Raw genomic sequence first — 18,412 nt, 5'->3', positions numbered from 1 at the left:
TATGGTCATGCCTTTCTTTTGGCTGGTGTTTTAGCTTCTTGCACAACGCTTTTTCTCTTTCAATTGTGTCTCCTTCCTTTCTTTTTTCTGTCTCCTTTAAGTTTCTGCAGCATGAATAGCATCTTTCACCGGTATAGATGTAAGTACCTTTGACTGAATAGGTTTTCTGCCTTCTTTCTGATTTGCAGCTTCTCTCTTTGGTAATGGAGCTATATCTTCTGGTTGAACAAGCCTGGACCTGGATAAATTTTGAAACTGGCGAGGCAAGTCACCCCCAACTCCATCCGTCTCTGGTAAATCATCCTCGCATGCAATCGACTGTTCCTCATGTGCAGGAGGAGGTGCTCTACTTGTAGTCTGAAGAGCTGGGAGAAAATCACTCTCTTGCCAGACATCAGTGTCGAAAAGGAAGATACCAGGCTTTGAAAACCAACTGACTTATTCCGTGCTCAGTCACTGCTCTGCCAGGGTGAGATCTCAGCCACTTCTCAGTTGCTTGGCAATTCCAGCTGAACTTATGCTTTCCTCCAACTGAGCATTTTCCATCCTGGAAAATGGGATGGAGATGAAGACTGTCATGACAACGCACGCATACGTTTTTAATAGTATTACCACTAGTGCTTGTTTCGTAGCTCAAATATTGGTCTTTGTCAGCATTCAACACAACGATGATTTTATCGTGTGTAGGCACTGTCTTCGAATAATTAATTTTAAAAATGTGATGCAAGTGTTTATCCTTGCAATGTACAAAAAATACTGATTTAATACATACAATAAACTAGGTGGTGGCGATAACAAACCATAGAGTACCGCTAAGACAATTGCGTTGTTTCGATGAGCGATTATGGAGTACCATTGGTACAGCCAAAAATGGGTGGGGGCCTTGAGAGGGAGGGTTGGGGCCCTTGGTAGGGGGGGGGGGATGGATGGGCCCTGGAGTTGGACAAGTGTCTGTCCAGTATGCATCTCAAATCATCGTGGCATGCATCTCCTCATGTGGACGCCATAAATTATTCCCCGAAACAGATCACTGTTAACACCTACCAATAATCCAATTGATAAATCGAATTTGCAAATAAGTTGTTACGATATTGTGCCGCTTAACATCAGTTGGTCAATGTCCCGGAAACAATACATTGAATGTATTTCCAAAATCATAATATTTTCAATAGTTTGTTGGCTCAGTCGAGTAACGTGTCGTTCTTTTACTAGCGGTAACCATTGTTCTCCCGTTCGATTCCTACATCAAACACAAATTTCATAAAATCAATGGGAAGTTACTTAGAAGCTAAAAAATCATGTCGTTGGATTAAGTATATGGATATATGGGTGCTATTGTATTGATGTATAGTTATTTATGTGTATTGATGTATGGTTTTTACTCGGATGTTTATGTGTATGGATGTTTATTGTATGAATGTTTATGTGTATGGATGTTATTATATTGATGTTGTTGTCTGTTGATATATGGCTGGTTATGTCTGTTGTATGGATGGTGTTGTATATTGATGTAGGGTTGGCTATGTGTGGTGATGTATGGATGGTTATGTGTGTTGATGTATGGTTGGGGTACTGTCTGCTTAGAATATAGGGTCGCTTGTATGGATTGCCTATGGGGCCGCTTGTGTATATTACATTGTTTCACCGACAAATGAATGATTACGCAATATGAGATAATGTATAATTATTGAAATTCGGGAAATTCTGAGACACCTATGTGCAAAAAGGATTTTGCACCGCTCGGAGGTATTACTACAAAAAAGGGGTACTGTCCGCTCTCTTAGATTACCACAAAAGGGTACTGTCCGCTTCTTCTGCATACATGGATCCAGGGGGTACTGTCCCCTTCTTCTGCATACACCCATGCTATTCATATTATCTACAGAAATTTTGAACTTGGTCGGTAACCGCAGCAGTTTTACCGACTTCTGCTGTGATTTTACAGATGGTGCCACAACTTTTCATTTGGTTAAATAATCAGCGTTGAAATAGTGACATGATATGTACCGAAATCTAAATCTCGGTTGGTAAATGCAGCTGTTTTATTGACTCCTGCAGTGATTTTGCATATTATAGTCGAAACGGACATTATGCTAATTATTTACGAAAACAGTCGGTAAAATGACTAGCCAGTCGCTAAAATCTCTTGCCCCCGCCCAAACATTTTGGCTAATAACGACACTGCCTCCAGGTTTTGAGTAAGTTAAAGACTAGATGTTATAGCAGATATTCTGATAGTTGGAAATGTTTATTGTTCAAATGATAGTTGGTCTCCACTGTTTCCGATGGGATGAAAACCCCTCAGATAATTTGGACAATACTAAAATCCTTTCTATTTATATAAAGGAAAAGTGAGAAACATTGTTTTATTTTGGTTTTGACAGTATCTAAAGAGGTCAACCTGAAAAATCTTTCTTGCACTAGTTTAAGCAGACAAAGTGCATGGAGCCGAATTACGAATTATAAGGGTCCCAATTCACATTCTTAAAATAAACATTTTCAAATATCCCCTTTAATATCCTAGCAGAAATTTAGTTCGATTATTTTCCTTATAAACTGTATGTTTATTTTGATGCATGAAAGTAATTTGTAATTTTCCTCATTACGTAATAGGCTAATTTGCTGAGATATTTTCCTCATCTAGTGCAGTATCTTCTGTAGGTTTACTTTTAAATTAAGCCAAAATAATTAGAACCTTGGTGATTTACCGGTTTGATTGCAAGTTTCCAGTGACTTTCTTTGCATCTCCGGTGATAGAAATCTATTTCTGATTCGCTCCCATGTGCCAGAAGTTTCAAGAATTTGAGGCGAAACCGGTACCTTATCGATAGTATTGTTGTTTTTTTGAAGATATATTTTTCCCCGATACTGATAGAGTTTGTTCACAGCTAGAAAATTGTAACTTCAAGTTTGAAGTCCTGGTAGCACGGGCCGTTACGTTCCTCCAATACAAATAGGTAAACGAGAATTGAGAGAGAGAGAGAGAGAGAGAGAGAGAGAGAGGTATTTATTAAACCAAGAAACAACATCAGTATTAACAGCCACCCCGAGAAGTAGAAAAACTTTTCCGAGGCGGGTGGCAAAAATACACTAAAAATAATACAGAATTAGATATATATATTAAAACCCACAAGAGGTCATAATAAGCAATTGTTTATTTACCCTCCCAATCCCCCCCCCCGCAAAAAAAAGCACAACTAAAATTCACACTCACTAAAAAGGATTTCTTTAATTTTTCTCTTAAGCAAAGATAATCACTATTGTTTTTAATGTTCTGATCAAGATGATCCCAACTTCTATTCCCCCTATGAAGCATAGAAAACGTCGACCGGGTCGAAACAATCAATGGAGCATTAATCTCTTCAGATTATAATGTCTTGTTCTATTACTGCGAACAGTGAACTATTATAGGTGGGTTTAATTTATTGTTTTTTCCGCCTTTTTAGCGTTTTGGTCCCCCTTAACATTACCACAGTCTTATATTAAAGAATAGTTTGAGTTTCAAGTTTTATTAGTAGAGTCTAATTTTTTCAGTCGTTATTATTTGATATATGCTTCTTCATTTTAAAGGTTTTATTAAAATATTCGTAAGTAAATTTGGTTGAAATTGGTGTTGGTGAATTAATAAAACGTTATTCTTACACAAAAGTTTATCCCACATTTAGTATAGCGTATTGTAATTAATTGCTATTACTTATTGAATAAATTACCAAATGAACATTCTTCTGTCCGAATGACACTTTTTCGACCATATGAACTGTAACTGTAATAAAATTGTCTTACTGCTTGTCGACTTACCTAAAACTGCAGAAACAGCCTATCAGCTACGGAATTTATGCAAATATTTTTAGCAGCCAAAGTTTTCTCACCGTGTAAAATATAGTCATACGAATGGATGACGTTTAGATAAGTTTGTATTATGATCTTGTTAAAAGAAAAACTGGTACTGGTGCATTATATCTAACCCAGCGCTATAGACTGTACAAGGAAACCAGACAAACGGGTATTTTCTAGATAAATTGAGCGCAAAGCGTAGTTTCTCATTGAGTTCACAATATTTAAAATGTTGTTTTTGGGGTTTCGGGGGGGGGAGATACCTAGGTTAGGTTAGGTTACGTATTTAATATGTGCTACGCTTTAGCCCCCCCCCCTAATCTGCAAATATATACCCCAAATTTGCTTTTAAACTATTATATATTCATCCTATTTTATTTTATTCCATTACCATTAACCAAACTTGACTTCTTTCGTGTGTGGCTTTGGGTTAGATATAATGCATAAGTACCGAAAAACTTAGCCGCGAAGAACTTGATTTAATACCTCCCTATATACATTATTTTTCTGTATACATTAATGCATAAAGGCGTTTTTTACTAAAGAGGAACAACTACATGACAATGACTTGTTGTCACCTGCAATAGTATTCTGCTGCATCAGTGGAACTAGTTATTGCTTTCACTTCTCTTCTTCTCTAGAACGGTAACTTCTATTTTCCTCAAGAAATAGTCAAGCTGCTTGAAAAACTTTTAGTGATCCCCCTATAATAATGGTGACTTTTTTTTGTTCAGGAACTGTCAGGTTCCGTAAAAAAAAAAAAAAAAAAAAAAAAAAAAAAAAAAAAAAAAAACTTCAGGAATAGATATTTACCGCAAGTTAGAAAATGGGAAGGTGGTCCCTAGTTCTAATATCTACTTAGTTTCTTTGGGAAATTGTTTCATGGGGAAGTTTTCTCCATTTATAGTACTGAACAATATGATATAACAGGACATAATATAATTACAGTATAAAATTATAAATAGTGTTTATAATATGTAGAGATTATTTTAATCAAGTTTTTCGGGGCAAACTTTGCTTGTGTGATTTTTCTAGAAAAATTGTCCAAGACGAATATTGTGCAGATATCCCCCCCCCCTCCAGAAAAGAAATTTCAATGAATAAAATTACCTGTTGATAAAAAATGTGTTACCTCATAGTGGTGTCATCTAGGGCCTAGTGATGTTGTGTAGTGGTGTTCCTCCCGGAAATTATGGTCTAGTAGACGGCAGATTACTGCGTCGGCTTTGAACATTAATACTCCGACAAAAAACTAAGGGTGATGTTATTTTGAAACTAAGGTTTTTTTTTCTTGTCGATACATGGATTGCTAATATTTATTAAATATGTATTTCTCTGTACACTTTGCCCGCTGTAAAAAAAATTTGCCGAGTTTTATCACGTCGTCTGGACAATTTCCTCAGTGGCATTGGTGACAACAGAATTTGGTGTCAATACCATTGCTTTTGTTGACGTTCTTATCATTAGTATTGGTATTTAAAAGATGAAACCTAATCTGCGTAGACATGCTGACCAGCAACGTCTTTGAATTTATTAGACAATACAACATTAGAAGTCCCAGTAAAACACGTTCTCCCCATTTTAGCTGCCCTGAAGAGGGGAGATTAATGCAGCTGTTTTTGTATGCTCATGTTGTCTAATAATAATCTTCCGGGGAAATCATTTCCTAGTAAGACACCAATTGAGTTTAAAATTCTTTAGAAAGTCTGAGAAACTTGTTTCTTTTATAATGTCTGGCTGAGAAAATACCACTGTAGAATGCCTCGATGACGAGACATTTTTAGCAACTGTATAATGACCATAGATGTGCCCATGAGACATGTTGAGAGGTCAGAGGGGGGATGGGAGGTACCTGGTGGGGGGATGGATGCAAAGCGATAACAGGTGTAGACATGAAATACAGAATAACTGTACACTAAACATCTACTTTAATTTTTTATTTTCTTTTAGTTCAAAACAATATATTCTTACTTAAATCTTCTGGAGGCTTCCCTCTCTAGAGTGCTTGCGTTCATGGAAAAACTGAAGTTTATTTATGACAATGACTTTGTTTCTGAGCTATTGGCGATTTTATATGGTCTGAAACAAATAAGTGAAGCTCAGCAAGCTTAGTTTTGAATTTTCTATGAAGAAATAATTGAAACGTAACTCCTCAGTTCTAAGGAGATCGAATATCCTTAAAATTAATTTTCGTAAAAGTTATTTTCGTAACTGTCACTGAAAAGTCTAAATCTACTAAATAGTTTGACCATAAAATTTCGACTCGACTGGGCTCCTAAGATTGATCCAGGGGCTGGAATAGGATAAAGGTGAGGATTTTGATCTATGAGCCGACACATTGACGGAGACTCCTCCATCCCACTCTGATTAAACAAGTGACTTTGTCCAAACCAGCCACGTAAGCTAGTAAGAGGCTTCTATCTTTCTTAAAGTGTCAAGAGTTTTTTTTTGTTCTTTTCTTTTGTGAGATTTTGCTGATAATTAACCATTAACCCTTACTCAAGGATCAACCCTTAGATTTACCTTATTTACCGTTTATACAAGATGGGTTAAGACTATCGAATCCAAAACTCTGTCGAATTTCCTTTTTTTTTTGTAAAAAGCAATGTAATAGCCACTGTTTACCAAAAGCGACCTAAAAAAGAAGTTTGTTTATGGGTGTACATAATTACGATACTGTCTTCCTGCAAGAGACCATGATATTGCACTGTGTCTGTGTGCACTGTGTCCCCTTCCCCCCTTTCGACTTTTCTTTTCAAATATTCTGTATGGAACCATATGCGTGATACAGTGTGAATTTTTTGACCACGTCTAGTATTTTAATTACTCCTGCTTTAAAAAAAATACATTTGGTATTTATCAATTTGTGTGGCTTAAAATTAACACTCTTCTTGCAGGATCTCATGGGTTTTCTAGGAAACACCCTTTGGCTTGCTGGGTCTCTACTATGCTTGTCATCTATGCTGGAGGTTTTATTGCAGCTTTGTTGCTTGGCGAACCAATGCTTAGCCCCTTGAAAAATACTCAGAGCGTTCTTCTTGCTACAGCTGTGTGGTGCGTAACATTTAACGCTTATATAAAAATTCTTAATAATTATATAGTTTTATGGACCCTTGAGGGGGGGGGGGGGTTCAACGCCTACCCCCCCCCCCAAAAAAAAAAAGAAGACATCATAAAAATAGGGAAAACGAAGAATGTTTCTGTTGAAATTAAAAACAAAGCTCCTGGTAGGCACTTGCCCTTCTTGGAAATTTTCTTGCAGGGATCATGTACAGACCCAGTGCTTTCCTAAAAAAGGATAATAACAAAAATGAAACAACAACCAAAGTATTGCCTTATATTATTAATGTAACCCTATTTATTATCGCTATGAAAGCGCTTTGAAATCTGACTGTTTTGTTTGCAGAAAGTAGTTTAGAATTTTCTTTTGTTTTCAGTCATCTTCTTGTGGAGGGAGGTATATGAACAGGTCTGTTCATCTCTTTGAACTGGTCTGTAGAACTGCTATTGTGGTCGGTATGAACTATCAAATATTTCGTAGATCATTCTAATGATCAGATCTGCCATTTTCTCCTTGTCTCACTTTCATAAACTTAGTGCTGTCACTTTTTTTAACACTAGGCCATTTAAGAACAAAATGGATGGAGATGCGAAATCTGGATTAAATCCATGGTGCTTAAGAAATTGGTGATTTTATCCATGTTTTTAGGAAAAGACTGAAAATGTGTAATAAATCATTTCTCTTCTGAGAGTTAGTAACCTTGGGTGATATGGACAGATCAAATTTTTTTTTTTTTTCAGATACGGCTACCACGCAATAGATTTATTGAAAGCTTTTCGTCGGATCACTTTAATCTGAACAAAGTTTATACTCAGGGGAAGCTATTAAGTGGGAGGGGGGAGCTAAAAATTCCACGTGGTACAGTTTGAGGTCCAGTATCAAATATGCTAACCCTCCTCCCCCCTACCCTCCGAGATCGAAAAGCGCTTTAAGTACCTAAAAAAAACACCTAAAAATGAGTACAAAGTTGAATTCTCCCCAGTTTTACTCCCCTTCCAAAGAAAGGTTCCTGTCTTTTGACCCCTCCCCTTCCTCCGGAAATAGCGTCAAATCTTCCTTGGTTTCGCAATCGGGTATCAAAAACTGGTTGCTAAAAAACAACTAGTTTTAAGTTGCTCAAATTGGCCCCTAAAAATAATTTGATGTAAAATGGTTAATATGCTCTGTTTTTTTGTGGTATTGGTCTTTATTTTTGGGGCACCTTCATATGAGGCAGCAAAACTAATAGTGAAACGCGCACTTTGAACCTACTCTATGCTGATAAATCTCCTAATGAGGCAGTTTTAAAGCATGTCTTCTTTGGCAGACTACAAATCAGCAATGCATATCTGCACTTTCGATCTCAGCGGAGACTTGCTAACCAATTCCATATTGGCAGTTTACAGACCAGGGACCACAAGAGTTGTAGAATCAGCATGCTGTCAGGTTGGCAGAATCTGCCAAATGGAGATGCGCTTTTACTCCAAGTTGACTTTGTTGTTTTTGTTGATACTTGTCGTTTGGTAGTCCCATTGGTATTTCCAAATCTTTTCTTCTCAGAATTTATCAGTAGAATTTGAATACTTTGGCTGATTCAGCTCTGATATTTTTCGTCCAAGTACTGCACATTTCTAAACTCCAAATGTAGGTAACGAAAAACTCGAGATTATTTAGATTTCCTGTAAATAGGATCGATAGAGGTCGTTTCTATTTACGGGATTTAAGGTGCCAAGTAGTTTTGCTGAATTGTATGATAGTTAATGCATGGGGGGGGGGGGTGAAAAAAGACGCGTCGATATTCCTCAAAAGAGCGTTGCTTCCTGTCTGGTTTTGTCTGATAGATTTTTCCAGTTTTCTCTGCTCGACAGGGAAAGAAGCTCTTTATGAATCGTGTTTGACGCTGTAACACGTGGTGATTTTCTTTAAAAAAAATGATTATCTATTTAGTTTGAATAATAGAAATAAAACCCTCGAATTCCACATCTTTGGCTCTTTTATTACCCTTCTGAACTAACAAAGATAATAGCTTGTTTCACAGCTTTGTTACTTTTCTTTTTTCTTTTTCATGCCTATATGTTTTTGTGAGTTATGCAAATAAGAAGTAAGATTTTCTATCTTCGACTTTTTTCATGCTAGTGGTATTAAAAGGCAGGTTCATTCGACTCACCATAATAGTCCTTGTCCTGTGGTGGTACAGTGCGTTTTAGCTTAGTAACGTGAGACCCAGAGACCGAACCCAGCTTTAGCAACACATGACACTGACCTTAGTAGTCAAAAAATGTCGGTAATCCGATTACTTACTTACCATGATAGGTTGTCATTTTTATCAATGTTATTGCTTAGTGCTTTATTTACTGTTTCGTGTTTATGGTATTTTTATGACAAGTCTTTTGCTCCAGTTTCACTGTGGTAACTGAATAAATAGTGTTTATTTTTTAGGTATATTATTTTTTACTCACCGTTTGATATTGGATACAAATTTGCCAAATTCTTACCTGTGAAAATCCTCATTGCTGCATTGAAAGAAGTTTATCGGTAAGATATCTTTCTATTAATGATTCAAGTTAACGGTAATAATGCATATAGATATCAAAACATGGAGATTTCTTTATTTCCACTATAAAAGCTATAAATTTCAAGGCCAATTGCCATAGATTTGTGGGATCTTTTAGCTTCTTAAAACAGAAATAAATGTTTAAGTTGTCAACTTTATTTTATCTTCGCGTCATTTTATTAACATTTTTTTGCTGTAGAGGCAATGGGCGCCCGTTTGGGGGGGCAGGGGGGCTCCAGTCCCCCCCCTGGCTGTATGATACAGTCTTATTTTTATATATTTGTTCTTAGATTTGTATCATATAGCATCAAAAATGTCAATTAGATGAGGTTTGCCCCCCCCCCCCCCGCCTGGAATTCAGCTTATGGGCGCCCATGGTAGAGGCGGTTGTAACATATAGTTCTACTGAAATGTAGTAGTTGTGAAATACTCCCATAGTAGCTATAAAATTTTCCAGCCATCTAGGTTGAAAGTTAAAAGGCGCTTAAAGTGAAGCGACGCTTACGCGTCCAAAAAACGGTTTTTTAAGAATAAAAATGAAAGCTTGTGCGTAACCTGTGTTTAACCAGGAGCTGAAGCTCCCGTCTCTCCCCTAGGAATGTCTGAAAATTGCTTATTTGAAGTAAACTGGTCCGAAAAGGTGCTTAAAGGGAAACGACGCCTAAATGTCCGATAAGCGGATTCTTCAAAAGCAAAATTGAAAGCGTGTAATTAACTAGAAGTTGATGCTCATTTCCCTCACCCAGAAATGTCTGAAAGGCTTTTATTTAAAGTAAACCGGGCCGAAAAGGCCCATAACGTGAAGCGACGCTTGAAGGTCGAAAATACTGTTTTCTTCAAAAGAAAACAAATGAAAGCAAATGCGTAACCAAGTGTTGAAGTTCCTGCCCCTCTCCCAGAAATGTCTGTAAGGTGTTAATTTAAAGTAAAGCGATACGAAATGGTGCATAAAGTGAAGCAGCGCTGAAAGGTCTGAGAAGTGGTTTTCTTTAAAGGTAAAAAATGAAAGTATGTGCTCAGGAGATGGAGATGGAGCTCCTTTCCTTCCCTCAGAAATGTCTGTAAGGTGTTAATTTAAAGTAAAGCGATACGAAATGGTGCATAAAGTGAAGCAGCGCTGAAAGGTCTGAGAAGTGGTTTTCTTTAAAGGTAAAAAATGAAAGTATGTGCGTAATCAGGAGATGGAGCTCCTTTCCTTCCCTCAGAAATGTCTGTAAGGTGTTAATTTAAAGTAAAGCGATACGAAATGGTGCATAAAGTGAAGCAGCGCTGAAAGGTCTGAGAAGTGGTTTTCTTTAAAGGTAAAAAATGAAAGTATGTGCTCAGGAGATGGAGATGGAGCTCCTTTCCTTCCCTCAGAAATGTCTGTAAGGTGCTTATTTAAAGTAAAGGGGCTCGAAAAAGTGCTTGAAATGAAGCGGTGCTTAAATATTCGAAAAATGGTTTTCTTTAATGGTAAACATGAAAACACCGTGTAACGAGGAGTTGAAGATCCTGTCTCTCCTCTCCGAAAAACGCTTGTTTTTGTCATTAGTTTTTAATTGGATTTTCTAACAAACTTTCGACTATTATGTGCATGCAAACTTAATTTACCTCCTCAAAACCTAAGAAGTTTTGTTAGCCCTTAATTGGGTTACATAATTAATTTCCCTTACGATTACGCCCATGATAGTACTAGAATAATTTGCTATTTTTATCTGCATTTTTATTTTAGAACAAAGAAATTATAGGACGGTTAATCTCATGCTGCCGAATTGTTCCCAAACCCCATAAGTAGGCAGAAATTTATCTTGATATCAGAAATTTAATTTTCGAATATGCATTTACCAGAAAACAGAATAGATCAATATACTTCAAAATGATTCAATGGTCTGTAGTGTTTCTGTCACTTTTTGCAACGCATAAGTCCTCTCTTGGTGGAGAAGGGAGAGCAGTGGCGCTTCTGGCCTCTCTTGTTCCCGGGGCAAAATCTTGATTAGCCCCCCCCCCCTTTATCTCTCACAAAATTTGCATGCCAAATTTTAACAAAGTTATTTTCAATTTATTAAATGAATTAAAATTTATGTTTTAATTTATTGCTCAAATTATTTAATTATTTAATCATTGTTAATTTGACTATTTTAATTATTATTATCTCATTATTTTAGTTATTATTATTTCATTATTTTTTGTTTATTTTTATTTTATTAATTAATTAATATTTATTAATTGTTTTCGTTTATTAACTGCTCATCTATTTTAATAAAAACACAATATCTTAATTATATTATAACTCTTAGATTATATATTTGAAATTTTGCGCCCCTAAAATTTCTGCGCCCGGGGCAAGAGTCTCCTCTATCCCTCCTCTAAAACTGCCTCTGGCGTACTTCATTCCGCTCGACTTTCCCTAGGTGAAAAGGCCCTTGATAATACCACCCTTTCTGTATAGTTGTTTGCTATATTTTACCAGCGTTTCTCTTTTAGAACCAAGAAAGTATATGACGGCGTGTCTCATGCTGCCAAATTGTTCCCCAACTCCTGGTTAATAATGATAGTCATTGGAGTTGTCAAAGGAAACGGCGGTGGATTCATTAAAATTGCTGAGCGGCTCATCAGAGGGGTTTGGACCCCCAATGCTATTGAATTACTTCAACCCACATTGTAAGTATTCTACACTAAGGAAAATATTAAAAAAAAAATCCTTGTTTAGCATTTTTCCCATGTTGCTTGTGGCTGCTACGTCTGGGCTATTAAAAACGTTGGATTTGGCCCCTCCGATACTCTCACATACATGCAGGTTTCCTCTCCGAAAATTCCTTTGCGACAAAATGATCATGAATTGTATTTGCATGGAACATCATTTCTCCTACTTATGAGGACCCTGAGGGGAATCTTCCAAATTTGGCTTGGATGGAATCGTCTATTTTCTCTATGTTACTTTTTGAATTTTGTTAGTTAGATTTGTTAATAATATTATTTTCAGCTAGTGATAGTCATCATCCTAGCAAAGTGGAAGTTTCAAAGCTGGATATTCCCTTCGCTGTTACTTCCGTTGATTGAGCGTAAATAATGATTCTTTCCAAAATCTGGCTATCGGATACAAACGACATGGATCTTTTTTGCTTTTCCTTTGTAACTCTGTGTCTTTTGTTCAGTGTCTCTTTTTTTGTCTCTGCCGTTTGTATCTTCCTTTCGGTATAGATTAATTGATGATTTTCTAATTTTAGCCCAACGAAGGCTTGCATCGCTGCTGCTATTGTGTTTGTGATTGATAAGAAGACGGACTACATCAGCGCACCACATGCCCTTGTCTACTTTGGAATCGTTCTTTTCTTCGTTTATTTCAAGGTGACCTTATAATCTTTTTGATACATTTTTACAGGAGGTAGCTTAAGTATAGAACAGTCGCTCTATAATATTCGAATCTTTGTTTTTTAAGAGGTAGGTATTCTGTTTAAATATCGTAGTGGGTATAACTTGTATTTTATTGCATAAGAAAAGATACTTGATGCACTTCCAAGCCATGTAGAAATTGATCCTAGCACCCAATAATGTCGGCAACTCTCCCCCATGCGGTCAGGATCATGAGCAGGGGGCTCCAGTTGGATTTGACAGTAGCAAGTCAGGTCGCCTTCGGTCTTCTGTTCCTCTTTTTCTGTGGGGGCAAGGGGCTGGCACTGCAAGAATCTCCTACTGGTTGCATCGTCAGTTATGTGTGTAGCATTGCTGAACTGTCTCGAATGCTTTGTTGATGAGTCCAGAGGGCGAAGGGCGCTCCCTCATCTTCTGATGGTAACTTCATTGGATCTTCTGTCGGATTAACCACGTCCTAATATGTGGTCTGTACAACTCTGATGGGAAGTTTTCAGAGATTGTGCCCGAGATGTATCCATTACCCATGTTTTGCAACCGTATAGAGAGTCGATAGGAGTACAACATCGTACTTTGGTGGAATGTACTTCTTCTATAATGTCCTTGCTAAATGAACCCTCGGTATAAACTATTTAAGGGATACTTTTGTTTTGGTCTTTGACAGTAGAATTGACCTTAGCGATACGACTGACCATATGTGCGTCTTCTTTGACAAATTCCCCTTGGATGTCCACGCCATTGAAACAATATCTTTGAAGTGAAAAGGGGGGTTACCACCACACTTCTATTACCAAATGACCTTCAGTATCCACTCAATGATAAAATTAAAAAGGTTGGAAGACGAGATGAATTTTGGTGCATTCTCTTAAATAATTATATTTTTGAGACCTTTTTCGTTTATGCTTACGGTAGTTTTTATTCCAGAATAAGTGGGCTTTAGTTGTCTGAACTTCTAAGAGACTTCGCTTCTCATAAAATTATACATAGTCTATCGATGCTGAGACTCGAAAGCTCCTTTTTTTTTTGGGGGAATCAGATTACTTGTAATACTTCTTCTCAGCTTTGGAAATTGATGTTTCAACTTTCATACACTTCAGTATTAGTTGGATTACATGTAAGCCAATGTTTAGTTTTGTTGTGTTCATTGGAAGTTTGAAGGAACTCTTGGAGGTAGTTACATTAGCGTTTTGTAGAGACCTCTTTTGTTGAAAAGAAGTTCCACCATTACCGATGAAGGTGGGGCACTTGCTGCTTTTCCCCCCAGTTTTTCACTGAGAAGCTGGTAAAGCTTCCTAAAGTCATTATATAAAGTTACCATCTCCATATCATGAACTAAATTTGATCATAATGCTTTTTGTAGACCTGCAGTTTTATTCATGTAAACCATTAGCGTTTTTGATTGGCTGATGAGCTTCTTAATTTTTAGTTGACCGATCCAAAGTCCTCTGGTGGTGGTCTGGTAGCACCGGCGATCTAATTCATCCTTTATCTCTTCATAATTAATTTCATTTTAAATCATGGAGGGAATATTGGTGAATGAAGTTAAATATTTTATTTTTAATGAGTATTTGCATAGTAAAATAAAAAGCTGACTGGTGTCTCTAAGGCTATGTAAAATAAAGGTGGCCCTGAAGAATTTCAGAGAAATAAGATCGAACTGGATCGCGGATCTGAGGTACTTAAGCTTATCAATATCGTGCCTGATCAGATAACGTATCTTATGAACAAAATTGTCTTATTTAAATAGTATTAGAGGGGGCTGAAGTTGTTTAGGTCTTTTACCAAAGATGGGGGTTTAAAATTCAGCAAAGTTGTTATCACTGAAGGTGGAAACTGCTGATATTGGCGTCTGACGGTATTTGATAGAGACATGTGTGCCTCCTTGATTTGTGTTTTCAGAAGAACATGCTGGAGTGATAGGACTGTTATATAGATTCTTTGTTTCAAAGTAGGTAAATTATGAAGTTTAAAAAGCTGGAATGGGTGGGATGTCTTCCTCTATTTATTGTAGCTAGTCATAGGTAAACACGTTGTGAACAACTTCTGATTTTTAGTTTTTAGTGTACCCCCCATTGAATGCTGATATTTGACGTAGTCAAATATTCAAAAAGGGGCGAAGAGGTAGGGCTCTTAACCCATTCACTCGAGATCTCATAAGTTTAACACATTTCCGTAAATTTGTTATAGTTTGTTATTGTTTAGACGAGTCTCCCCTCCCCTATTCGAAAAAAAAGTATAGGTATACTTTTTCCTATTGGAAAAAATATATACAACGGACTTGCACTGCTTTCTCTATTATTTTTCATAGCATAGTTGCACATTGGCTTTTGCGTATGAATGAGATCATAGCTAACTGCATCGAAATGTTAATTTTTAGGGACAAAGGGCCTTTCTCCCTTTTTTTATTGGACCAATTGAGGCTCTACTATTTTTAGTCAGACATAAAAAGGCAAGGAGATGCTTGTACGGAACTTATTTCAGATATTTATCTTTAATGAGGGTAAAGTCCCTTGTATCTCGCTTCTTTGCACAACCAATATGGTCATCCTTGAGGAAAGGAGAAGCAAAATAGAGTAATGAAATTTTCTTATTGTCGATTATGCCCTCCATAACCCCCGGGCATATTCATTTTTCCTTTGTCATTTTCCCCCCTATACCTCAACTCTCTCGTTCTGCCTCAACAAATTCTCCATTTTTACTGCGAAAAAATTTTTCTTCAAAAGATGAAGAACCTCTTTCTCCACATAATTGATGAATATGGTCTATTTTTTACTAAATCATTTTTAATGGGATTTTTTTTAAATCCCCATTTTTTTCTTCTACTTTTTTGTTATTTTTACTATTTTCCTTATTTACCCATCTTTGTGATATTATTAATCGGTTTAATTTCTCTATAAATTGTACTGGTTATTGCTGTTTTTGACATGTTGACTTTATGTATCTGGATTTTTTCGTCTTCTTTTTTAACCAAATTTGTCTTCTTTTTTTGCTTGTTTTTTTTTTTTTTTTTGATTTTAAGTTTGACCGTGAAATGTTAGGTTGTTTTATCTAGTCTTCTGATAGTAATTTTTTTTTTGTAAATCTTATCTTACATGACAACCATGTACTCCACGAATATGACGTCGATTAAATTTGCATCTTTGAGTGAGCTAGTCTATCGATTCCAGTGGGTAAATTAATCAAACTTTTCTTGTACAAATTTCAGCTATCATCACTTCTTCTTGGAATCCATGACCCATTCTTGCCATTTGAAAACTTGTTCTGTGCCGTTTTAATGGGTGGTATTTTCGATGCTATGCAACGCGCCGTAAGTGGAAAAGTAGCTGCCACGGCTGATAAAAACGCTGCTGAAAAGAACGGAAAAGCCGAATTGTCGAAGAAAAACGAATAAAATGTGTCTTTGAGTATGAAAGTGCCATAAACTCTTTTATTGCTAATTCACTCAAAATTTCTGTATTTTAGTTTGTTTGGGACTAGTTGGTATGTTTCATTTTTGTTGTTTGACCCTCTGTATTTTCTTTACCACTTGTGTTACATGTGCAATAAGGGTGTGAACTGTCTTACGTTTCATTGCCAATTTAATATGAATTTACTGAAATTGATTGTGACACCACGAACTGCTATTCTATTCTCCGTCTTGTTCTCTTTTTTGTCTTTATTGCTAATAACATATGTGAAGTGAGTTTTATTTTCGTCATTACAAGGCAAGAAAGGTCGTAAAGAACGTCCTTACATAATATATATATATATATATATATATATATATATATATATATATATATATATATATATATATATATATATATATATATATATATATATATGTATATATGTCTATATATGCTTCAGTTGCATTGAATGATGAACAGCAGTGGCACAATTATCCCTTAAGAAATTATTTTGTTTGATTTGGGCTTTACAAGGGAATTAATATTTGAGTTTCTATTATATCTTAAATCTATTATGTGAAAGATAGTTTGAAAGTCTGAACTTGTGGGTATAGCTTTAAATCAGTCAGCTATTTCGTGGAAATGCTTATGATCAAACTAGTATTTGTATTTATTTTTGTTTGGGGGGTGGCTGGGTGTTAGGTATTCTTTTTTCAGTAGTTTACATAGTTAATTAAAACTATTTCCACTCTTGGTTCACGTTGATGTTCGTACATGAGCAATATTCGCTTGTCATTGCAATTTACAAGCTGAATCAGCAATTTTAGTTGCCTCGCCAAGAAATATTTAGTTGGAGAAATTCTACACTTGTCAGGTTGATGGCACTTTTTTCCTACACAACATTAACAGACATTTCAAAAGATGGTTAGGTATTTTTTTCTAGACAACAGCAACAGCCTTAGGCAAGACAATCCATCTTGTGAACGTAGCACCAGCTAAAATGACTCATGAATGCAATATAAGAACATTTGCTGTTTCATTCTTTTTTCTTTTTTTCTTTTTTTCTGCATGAACCCAAAGTGTCAAAATTGATCATTAATGTGATTCAAGAATATTGCCTATAGAAATAATTCTTTTCTGTGAGAACCAAGGACTACAAAAAGGGAGCACGGCAGTCATGTAATAATGCATGCAATAGTGATATTTACTCGTGTCTTGTCACTATTGATTTAATTTTGAATTAGCAGCACTAAAACTTTCGTCTCCTGCTCTACAAGTTTACCCTAGTCAAAAAGTTATCGTTTTCTTGATACTCAAGTTTTACCGTAGAAGTAATAACGGATTTTCAAAACTAGTCATACATTGTCTATGTTGGTGCACCTAAATTTTTTGAATAAACTATTCAAGTTTCGCTTACCTTTTTTCCTTTTCTTAGGAATTTCCCCCGCCGATTTTTTGTGCGTTTGCGTGTTTGGTGTGCAATTGAGCTCTAAGAATTAATGGTTAGTTTCAAACATAAAAGGATCCTTGTAGGATATTTTCAAACCAGTCATTGTCGATTCGTGGGTTGAGAACAATATATGGGCCATGGTGTCCGTTCTTAAGGATCATCAAATAAAGTAACCCAAAGAACTTTTCCCCGAAAATTACAACAAATTCCAGATCCAAAAATAGGTATACAACTAGACAATGCAACTTCTTTCAAATAAGGCATTTTAGATTAAATATTGCCATAATTAGAAACCATTTTTTCCAGGAATTAATATGCAAACTAATAAATAATCAAAAACTTCCCATTGACTTTTTGGGGCTCAGACGTATTCTCAGAGTTATAGGAAATTGACAATTTTGCTATTTAAATGTAGTTTTATATACGTATCAATCGATACAGAATATAAAGCAAAAGGAAAGTGTTTGCTCACTTTTACGCGTGACAAGTAGTTCCAGAGTCATAACTCTTGAAAAGTTTCATAAAATTGCCATAACCTGTTTAGAATTAAAATTTTCTTCGGGAAACAACACACAAAAATAAACAACGTAGCAATTAATAGAGTACTTTATAGAAACGTTAAGAAAACTGAAATTTTCAAACAGTTGTAACTCTTTACGGTTTAAGTTCCCTGTGCAAGTTTTGCAATGCTATTTCATGCTCTCCCATGGTTTGAATCCACCAATTACAGACGGAAATATTATCTTTACTTCATAGCTGAGATTCAATTTTATCCATATACAGAATTAGAT

At 36.0% G+C, this 18,412-nt stretch overlaps 1 protein-coding gene across 1 annotated transcript in view; it reads left to right on the top strand.

The window, feature by feature from the left end:
- The window catches only part of LOC148951061 (trimeric intracellular cation channel type 1B.1), a 31,202-nt gene extending 13,620 nt beyond the window's left edge, over positions 1 to 17,582 (top strand). The window contains exons 3-7 of the mRNA XM_089090599.1: positions 6,732 to 6,888; positions 9,314 to 9,409; positions 11,895 to 12,071; positions 12,638 to 12,758; positions 15,988 to 17,582. Of these exons, the coding sequence (XP_088946725.1) occupies positions 6,732 to 6,888; positions 9,314 to 9,409; positions 11,895 to 12,071; positions 12,638 to 12,758; positions 15,988 to 16,173 (737 nt within the window). The 3' untranslated portion in view covers positions 16,174 to 17,582. The remainder of the gene's footprint in view (positions 1 to 6,731; positions 6,889 to 9,313; positions 9,410 to 11,894; positions 12,072 to 12,637; positions 12,759 to 15,987) is intronic.
- Positions 17,583 to 18,412: the final 830 nt, after the last annotated feature.

The sequence above is a fragment of the Artemia sp. Qi Xiang Cuo genome, chromosome 6 (genome assembly GCF_049724085.1).
Source record: "Artemia sp. Qi Xiang Cuo chromosome 6, ASM4972408v1, whole genome shotgun sequence".
In the NCBI taxonomy this organism is placed as follows: Eukaryota; Metazoa; Arthropoda; class Branchiopoda; order Anostraca; family Artemiidae; genus Artemia; species Artemia sp. Qi Xiang Cuo.
Note: the sequence above shows the minus strand (reverse complement) of the source record. Positions and strands in the feature narration are given on the sequence as shown.